At 40.9% G+C, this 10097-nt stretch overlaps 1 protein-coding gene across 1 annotated transcript in view; it reads right to left on the reverse strand.

Annotated features, from left to right (window-relative positions):
- Nucleotides 1-4349, reverse strand: part of srpk3 (SRSF protein kinase 3) — a 108810-nt gene extending 104461 nt beyond the window's left edge. The window contains exons 1-2 of the mRNA XM_028813277.2: nt 3788-4349; nt 3458-3563 (exon numbers count right to left, since the gene is read on the reverse strand). Of these exons, the coding sequence (XP_028669110.1) occupies nt 3458-3563; nt 3788-3803 (122 nt within the window). The 5' untranslated portion in view covers nt 3804-4349. The remainder of the gene's footprint in view (nt 1-3457; nt 3564-3787) is intronic.
- Between the last annotated feature and the right edge of the window lie 5748 nt (nt 4350-10097).

Genomic DNA, 10097 nt, shown 5'->3' on the forward strand with positions numbered 1-10097 from the left:
GAAAGATGTGCAGAGCTGAGTGAGATGCCTCTCTCATTTGCCTTTTATTTAAAACATTCATATGTTAAACAGCAATTGACTCCTAAAAAATAAAATAAAATAATATAAGTGTTAAAATTTAGAGTGGCATCCCTACCTACAGCTGCTTTCTACTTAGAAGCCAGTACTGCTGAGAATGGGACCAGATAACCGTGAGGCTAAAACTGGATTAAAGAGCTCGTAGTAAATAGATCACAAAGCCTTCAAATTACTATAAACAGTACATAAGCTAAATTAGGGCCCACCATATCTTGGCATATTTTGTAAATCTCTCAACTGTTATGTGGTCTTTATAGATCATTTCAAATAAAATCTGAAATTCACATAAAACAAATAGAAGGTTTGACTGTGTCACCTTTAAATATTATACAATATTATACAGAATAACACCAGCTGGGATAACACTATATAATAATAATAAAAAAAACTGTTAAGAACTGACAAGATTTGAAAGTCAACTTACCCAATTCAGTACATCAATGAGCTCATATACCTTAATATAACACACCTGCCACAACTCAATAACAATAAGAGTTATGTCTTATATTATCTAAACACTGGAAAAACTCCCAAGTTTACAATAAAAGTCCAAAGCTTTTCAGAATATGGCAAGAATTCATTAATTCTGTTCTATGTGTGCATGTGTGTATATATACAATATATATGGGAAGGTCATTGAACAAGAAAGTAGTACTAAATAAATGATTTGCACTTTCTATCAAATAGCAAAAAATGCATAACTGCATCTTATCAAATTTCTGTTGGATAAAACAAGATAAGGTAATGTAATAGAAATTCAAATTCACAAAAGCATGTAGCCAAGAAAGGAAATAATGGTATATAACAATATAATAAGCTGAAATAATAATAATGAATATTATTATTATTATTAGAATGATTCTCTGAGAGACTCCTCAGCAGGTACAGCATGTGTCTCAGTTAGTGATGCTTTTTGTAACTCCAGTATGAGGAGGTACTGTGTCATTATCAAAAGCTGTAGGATTTTTAAGCAGAAGGTCAACATATTATACAGTACATAGGCCTACTTGTGGCTCAGACTCTTAGTTGATTTAAAGTATAATACTATTTCTTCAGTCTTTTATTATTAAGCTAGTAGTGTGCCCCCCTCCCCTGTTGATAAGTGCACAGTAGAATGTTATCTTAAACAAGGAGAAAAAAAAGCCTTTTAACAATATTTCACACAAGTGAGTCCCAGGACACAAACTCAAAATCTCCTTACTGTGAGACAGCTGCACTATCATTGCGCTATCTATGTGGCTTGTCGACTACTAACACACAACTTAACCTCTACTGTTTTTTTTATATATATTTAACTTTGTTGTATTGACTTGAGAATATTATTGTTGTATTCTCCTAATGAAGACAAAAAAATGATATATAGATGTATACTACAGTATATGACATAAAATGAGCATTGCATGAAAATGTTGCACAATCTAGCTAACGCTTTTATATATACAGAGTAGATTTAAAACATTCTTCTGCTAAATAAGTAATAAAACAGTAGGCATTTTGGCAATTGCCCATTAATGCACATTTTCCTATATATTTTCAACTTAGAAAAATCAAAGTTAAAGTAACTTGAATACAAAAAAATGAAGCTACAAATGTCCACAGGAACAGACTTTTGTAACTTGAGACCCATCTGTATTCATAAACTATATAAGGTGTCTACTTGCATAAGCTTGAGAGAATGGTCCCGGACTGTATGCGTCCTCTGGTGGTAGACCACCTGGACCCTCTGCAGTTTGCCTATTAGACAAAGATTATCTATCTGCTCCACAACACTTACTCTAACCTGAACAAAGCTGGCAGCACTGTGAGGATTATGTATTTTGATTTCTCCAGCACCTTGAATACTACCCAGCCATCCCTGTTAAGGGGTAAACTCAGAGATATGCAGGCAGATGAACCTATGGTGTCCTGGATAATGGACTATCTGTCGGGCAGACCGCAGTTTGTGAAACTCAAGAACTGTGTTTCTGATGTGGATGTGAGCAACACTGGAGAACCACAAGGAACAGTCCTGTCTCCATTTCTCTTCACTTTGTACACCTCAGACAATAAATATAACACAAGGTCATGTCACTTGCAGAAATTCTCTGATGATTCTGCACTTATGGGGTGTATTGATAAGGGGGATGAAACAGTGTATAGAAGTACAGGAAAAAAGCGGTGAAGGTTATGATGAGGAAGGCTACACAGCTGAATCTTTTCCTGTCTAGCCTTCACTTTTTTCATTTTGCAGACAAATGCTTTCAGTATCTCTTCTATAATGAATGGAAACATATAATTTGTTCGCATATGGACAAAATTAAAATTGCCCTGCTGCTACGGGCACTGCTAAACAGACAACAAGATACAGGTGGTCCAGAAGAAAACCTTTCCTGGACTGGACCTCTGCAAACCATTGTGGGAGGACAGTGGTGCTGTACCTGTATATGTGATAAAACTGAGAAACCAACAGTAAGGGCCAAAGTGTGGTGCCCTTGGATAAAACCTTAAAATACTCAACCTAGACATTAGTACGCAAACCAAATCTCTGACAGACAGGGATACGTAAAGAACAACAACCTGGTGAGAAACCTCAATTTATGGATTAGTATGTTATTTTCCCTCATTCCAAAATATGTGCATGTTAGGCTAACTATCCATGCCACCTCCAGTGTATGGGGGTGTGGGACCTGTGGTGGATTTCTTCCTGCCATGCACCCAGTGTTGCTAGCTTTGAAGACTGTATTCATCTGTCTAGCTATACGGAGAGAGAGAGAGAGGAAAATATATACAAGGATACTTACAAAGGGAAAAAGTCCAATTTTACTGAGGTGACACATTTTTTGTTAATTTTGTTTGCTATCATTACTTAAAAAAGAAACGTTTCATGCAGCTAGACAGAAGGCGCTGGACTGTCCTGGCAAACGATGAGAGGGGGGGTCTCATAACCAACCGACGTGGACCCCGACAGTGTCTCGTGGCACGTCCACTGAGGTGAGTAAGGCGTCTCTAAATTCAGAGGGCAGCTTATTTATTTAAAGAACGGTGACCTTAAAGAAGCTCCAGGTGTTAACTTTATTGCAGGTGTCATAAATATGAAACCCGAAAGAACGGCAAACACCCGGTCGTCTGTGTAATGCTGGCAGCACATTTCCCCCCAGGTCACACGATCCTTTGCCGAGCGGTCGTGAGTATTTGTGGAAAAAGCAAGTCACCAGCAGCTCTGAAAGCAGGTCGCCTATATATTATTTTTAGCGCAGCACTTAGCCGGAATCAGCAAGCCTCTCACTCACGCACACGCGGACGCGGACTGTCACTTTTCATTTCTGTATTCTTCTGAAGTAACCCCGCCACTCCCATTCCTTTCGCCCCCCAGGTTTTATAATGGGTGGTTGACACTTACTCAGGCTGAAGGTTCGAGAGGTCTCCCACTGTCTTGCGGTCCTTTTTGCCTTTTCGTTTGGTTTTCTTGCCGTGGCCGTTAGGGTTGGAGTTGGGGATAGCAGAAACTACAGTGGATGGGAAAGAGAGAACAGTAAATGAGGCAGGCATGTATCTGGTGCAATTGCTTTAGCCTCCGTGTAGCACCACGCCGGACCCTCTGAACCCACCTCATCCCTGACATCTAGTCGGCTTGTTTTGTTACAGATAATACTGTTAAATTAAGCAGAAAGCTATAAACATTTTCGATCTCCCTTAACGCTCTTTTTCATTTAATATTAAACTCCCTTACCTTTCACAGAGATCATTTCGCCTGCTGTCTGCTAACCGTGCGAGGCTGACGGTGGGCGCATGCGCAGTGGGCACAAAGTCCGTTCAGGAAGGCCGGTAGAGGGCGAAAAAAAAATCCCATTGGCTAGGAGAGCAAGTTTTTACCGGCTCGGTTTATTTATTTTACTCCTCCAAATCTGCAAGTGCTGCGGACGTCGATATTAAGTTTCGTATTTCTAGTATAGACAATTAAGTCCCTCTTCATTTTTCGTCGAATTTAGATAGCACGCACACCGGGTTTGGTGTAAACCCCCAGCAGCATTCATCGGTTATTTCTGGCTATTCCCAGGGTGTCACTGCGTTATAATCCGTGCAGTGTGGGATGGGGTTGCCTTTGCATCTCCTCCCAGTTGGCTGCCAGTCCTTACCGCACGTCCATGTAGCCTCAAGTAGAGCCCCGAGGTACTGGAATTTCCATGGAGTGACCCAGCAGCCCCTGCGTCGGAACCTCAACTCGAGCCGTCGTCTATCTGAGGCTGTTGGTGAAAGGCAAACGACTCGCTTCGAGGATCCTCTGCCATCTCATCATCTGGTCACTCACGAACAAGACTCGCAGCCCAGATCTGACCTAATGGAGAGCGTGGGAGCTCCACGCAGAGCGCGACTGCATTTACCAACCACTGCGCCGCCCTGACCCTCGTCCATCTTTATATAACAGAGGTCTGAAAAATGTATTTCATAATTTTTTTTTGTTATTTTTGTTCGCATTTATGAACATAAAAATGAAATTATAATTTTTCCATCACGACACATTTGCTGTCAGCTGAAAACTGAAAAGAAATTTAATTAAAATTTAAATAAGTTTATTCACATACACACCATTGTAAATTAACATGAAAATATTTAGTTAATTCAACACGAATGACTGTAAAGAAAACAACAATATGCATTTATTGACTTGTATTTAACTTCTCTAGTTCTTGCCACTTTTTAGTTTTTCTTAATCCAAAACTTAGTTTGGTGGCCCTTCCTTTATACACTTTTTTTGGTGTCCCCATGAATCATCCAGTAGTAGTCCTCCATCACTAACCAACATCCCTGGTACCTTCTTTCCATGTCCTTGACATCTTGACGGAATCTTTCACCAGTTCATTACCCACTGCTCCCAAGATTTTTAAGGGAAATATTTCAAGTACAAATGCAAAAAGTGAACTTTGAGACACATATTGCAATCCAGTTCCTTAAATTTAACTACAAGGGAGAATAAAAAAGTAAAGGCAACTTACCCTTTAATACCAGTCGTTGTGAACACATGAACATAAGTTATTACTTCTCCATAGTCTCTCTGCAGGTCAATACACGTCTTATATGGTTCCACTAACTTCTTTATTCCCTGGGAGAAGAACCTTTTTCCAAATCCAGGTCTGCACCACTACCTTAATCTAAAGTTCAGAGCTGAACCTGCAACCGCATTGAGCCTCTTTAAGTGGACTGTGGATGTGATAGTTGCGTGGATGGTGTTAGATCAGGGCTGTAAGGGGCATGTGGAAGATGTTGAAAACACAGCTGTTGTGGTTGCTGCATTGGGGATATGTGTTGTCATGTAGCAGTAATGCATTTCTTTTTCTACGAATTCCATGTTTCAGTTTCTTTCTAAGTGTAGCGCAGTACACCAAACTGATCACTGATTGTCCATGTTCCTGAAAATGTGCCAGAGTAGGACCCTTCATGTCCCAAAAGAAGCCGATTATGATTTTCTTGGCAGAGGGCTGCCATTTGACTTTTATATTTACTGGAGAAGACAGGTGTTTCCACTGCATGCTTTTGTCTCTTGCTTTCTGACTCACAGTGCTGGACCCATGTCTCATCTCTGATGATAATTCCTTCCAAAACACTTGGATCTTCTGTTTCAGGAATTTGGTTGCAGCCTCCACACATTGTTGCTTGTGCAGATCAGTAAGCTCTTTGGGTATCCACCTTGTGCAATCTTTACTGTACCCTAAGTCACAATGGCATGTGCCGATCCAGCAGATATTCAAATATGCAGGAATAGCGGACAAAGTAGTTTGTCAGTCTACTCAAGGCATTTGCCATGTTGATGCAGACTTCGGTGTGCATTGTGTTTATGGTGGACCAGATTGAGCTTCTTATCTTTAAAAATTTTTAGCCATTCATAAATGCTTCGTTGAGTATTGCTGTTTTCACTTGCATACTGAGGCAACATCCTATGGTAAATTTTAGCAGGTTTCACTGCCTCTGCCCAAAGAAATTTCACTACGGCATGTTGTTCAACAAATTACTATTTTATTTACCCTTTTAATTCATTTTTTAAAATTATATTCCACTACAATGGAACACAAAAAATTAATTGAGTTACTTATGAACACTCCAATGTCATGTTTTTTTTTTTGTTTTAATCCAGGGTCTCCTAACTCACCAGTACAAGAAAATCCACACATATGAGATTTGATAGTTTAATTCCCAGAATGAACCTGTAGAAAAAATGTGTGTGTACCTGTGCACTAGCTGCCAGTCACCTTCAAAGTAATCTTCTTTCGCAGCTTTGCATTTAGTTAGACCACATTGCCATTTCTAGAAACATAATGCATCTGGAACTCAGTTTCTGAAATACCCTTGAGTTCCTTTACCACATTACACTGGATGTCAGAAATGCCTGAAAACCTGTGTCCCTTCATAGCAGTCTTTTTTTTTTTTTCAAATGAGCCAGAAATCTCAGGTGATCTAGGTGGATAAACCAATTTGGTAACTGATATTTTAGCCAGGAAGTTGTAGATACTGAGCTCATCATGGCTTGGTGTATTTTCATGATAGATAATCCATTTTTGGCATTGTTGTTCACATCTTCTCATGCCTTATTGAACCTTTTATGCCACTCAAAGATGCTGGACTTTTTCAGAACATTCTCACCATGTGCCACTTTCAACATCTCCAACATTTTAGCAGCATTTTGTAGCACAGGTGACACTACACAGCTGTTCTGAGAATTAAATTCTCACCCCATTATGCAATACTTCAAGCTTTTTGAGGTTCCCCCATATTTTTGGCTCTGTAGATCTGGAAAATCCATTTTGGACCACATTTTGTGCAAGAAATTACACCCTCATGATAAGGCATAAACCAATAGGTGTCTTCAGCCAAACTGATCAGAAGGTTCACCTCCTAATGGAATACTGGGTGTCAAAGTTATTCCTTTTCACAAAGCTTTGAAAAAAAGACATTTCAATTTTGTCCCAGAATACACATGGAACTTTTGGTACAAACACATCAGACAGGCTCCATCTTTTGATTGGTAATATAGGCCTGTGGCGTGTATTTTATTCTACTTTGAGGTTGCCGATTTCAAATGTGAAAATATTTTTGATATTTGATTCTTTACTGGTGGTCCTTGCACCCCAAGAGCCACTTGCAGATTAAAAATGACAAATTCCAAACATAAGCTTGTGAGGTATCATTTTAGACTATTTTAAGGTCCATCCATCCATTGTCTCCCGCTTATCCGAGGTCGGGTCGCGGGGGCAGCAGCTTGAGCAGAGATGCCCAGACTTCCCTCTCCCCGGCCACTTCTTCTAGCTCTTCCGGGAGAATCCCAAGGCGTTCCCAGGCCAGTCGAGAGACATAGTCCCTCCAGCGTGTCCTGGGTCTTCCCCGGGGCCTCCTCCCGGTTAGACGTGCCCGGAACACCTCACCAGGGAGGCGTCCAGGAGGCATCCTGATCAGATGCCCGAGCCACCTCATCTGACTCCTCTCGATGCGGAGGAGCAGCGGCTCTACTCTGAGCCCCTCCCGGATGACTGAGCTTCTCACCCTATCTTTAAGGGAAAGCCCAGACACCCTGCGGAGGAAACTCATTTCAGCCACTTGTATTCGCGATCTCGTTCTTTCGGTCACTACCCATAGCTCATGACCATAGGTGAGGGTAGGAACATAGATCGACTGGTAAATTGAGAGCTTCGCCTTGCGGCTCAGCTCCTTTTTCACCACGACAGACCGATGCAGATGCCGCACCGATCCGCCTGTCGATCTCACACTCCATTCTTCCCTCACTCGTGAACAAGACCCCGAGATACTTGAACTCCTCCACTTGGGGCAGGATCTCGCTACCATCCCCTCCTTTAACCGCCACCTTATCGTGGTGGAGGGGTTTGCGTGTCCCAATGATCCTAGGAGCTCTGTTGTCCGGGGCTTTATGCCCCTGGTAGGGCCACCCAAGGCAAACTGGTCCTAGGTGAGGGATGAGACAAAGAGTGGTTAAACAAAACCTCCTATGATGGAAAACAATTTTGGACGGCGTTTTCCCTTGCCCGGACGCGGGTCACCCACTCTGGAGCCAGGCCTGGAGGTGGGGCTCGATGGCGAGCGCCTGGTGGCCGGGCCTGCACCCATGGGGCTCGGCCGGGCACAGCCCGAAGAGGCAACGTGGGTCCCCCTTCCCATGGGCTCACCACCTATGGGAGGGGCCAAGGAGGTCGGGTGCAGTGTGAGTTGGGTGGTGGCCGAAGGCGGGGACCTTGGCGGTCCGATCCTCGGCTACAGAAGCTGGCTCTTGGGACGTGGAATATTTTAAGGTCAGTGATTACAAATATAGTGTTATTTTTGATTTGTTACTATGGGTCTAGCCCTCTAAGGACCTTTAAACATTTACATTGAATCACACATTTTAGTATTTCAAATATATGATGCAACTATTCTTCTTTATTATGTACTTCTACCTCATGAAGTACAGTAAATCATTACATTTCATATGAATACCCCAGATTAGAGCATTTTATGTTAATTCAGAATTTTCGCTTTATAATTAGGATCTTCTTACCTGAAAACTTAAAAATAATTTCTTTGAATGATATACAAGCCTCTTGTTCCTTTTTATTTATTGCACCATTAAATTCTGCATCAGAAATCAGCTTTATCGGTTTCACCTCTTTCAATTTAGTCTCAAAACAAACATGAAACTTTTGGTACAAACATATCAGACAGGCTCCGTCTTTTGATTGGAGTTTGACAAACTGCGTCATCAAACCAAGCTTAATATGAAGCAGCGGTAACAGCACTTTATCTGGATCCACCAAGCTAGGTCTGATGATGTTTTTAGCACAAACCTGTAGCCTTTTTCCTAGCTGGCCATTCTTTCTGTATCTAATGTCAACTCTTGGCTCTGCTGTCCCACTCACATAGGAAATGTGGAAATTGGGTGTCCCCTAATTGCTGACCTAGATTCCTACATATGAACCAAAGGTGCTCATTGTATTTCATTTTCTGGAGAAGATTTTCAAAGCTTCAAGCAAAGATTTTATTTGAAATTTAATTTCAAGCAAGTTATCATTAAAATAAAATATTGACATTTCAATAATTATAGTGCAAAAACAATTTAACAAACTATAATTGACAGCTAAAAAATGTTCACAGGCAGGAGTGGACAGCAGTGAAGAATAATGATTTTCACTGTATCACTTGTGGTAAGAGTATTTAATATGATTTGTACTCTTATAAATACGTAGCTTATTTGTGAGGATTATTATTTTCTAATGCATTGTTTGTACTGTATAAATCCATGAGAAAGCATTTTTTGAGGCTTGTCTAGAGAAAGTTATTTTATAGAGACAAAAACTCCCAGGTAGACACGGACAGATTTATTGTATCAAAAAAGCACTGTCCTTAAGCACTACCACATCCCAGCATGTTGAGGCCCCACAGCCTCTGCTCATTCATGACTTTCCACATTTCAGTCTTCCACACACTCCTACAACATCTTGAGAGCATAATAGTCAGAGTATGTTAGCTACCTGGTGCATTTGTCTTTGTCTACTTTTATCTTTGGCCTCCCAAAAGAGCATGTTTGTATTTGTATACTAGAAAGATTTTTAAATGAAAGCAAAGTTTAAAAGGACTATTTGTGTTGTGATTGCTTTGTAATGCTGCAAGGATTGTGTTGTTTCTGTGGCTTTAAGTCAGCACTGTGAGCAGAACAACTTTTCCACAGTGCAATTTCCAGCCTTGAACCTGGTCCATTTGTGAAACAAGTGCTACCTTCTGGACACAGCAGGTTAAGTGACTTCCTCAGGCTTACAGAAAATGTATCACAAGTGGGAGTTGAACCAACAGGCTTGGTGTTTAAGCCCCAATGCCTTAGCCTTAACACCACACTCTCTGTGATGCAGCCCTATTTTAGGAATGGCTGTACAAGAGGTTTGATTCCTTCAACATGCTGGGTTAACTCAGTTGTACAGTGCATCTGGAAAGTATTCACAGCGCACCACTTTTTCCACAATTTGTTATGTTACAGCCTTATTCCAAAATGGATTAAATTAATTCAT

The sequence above is a fragment of the Erpetoichthys calabaricus genome, chromosome 11, assembly GCF_900747795.2.
Source record: "Erpetoichthys calabaricus chromosome 11, fErpCal1.3, whole genome shotgun sequence".
Classification (NCBI taxonomy): Eukaryota; Metazoa; Chordata; class Cladistia; order Polypteriformes; family Polypteridae; genus Erpetoichthys; species Erpetoichthys calabaricus.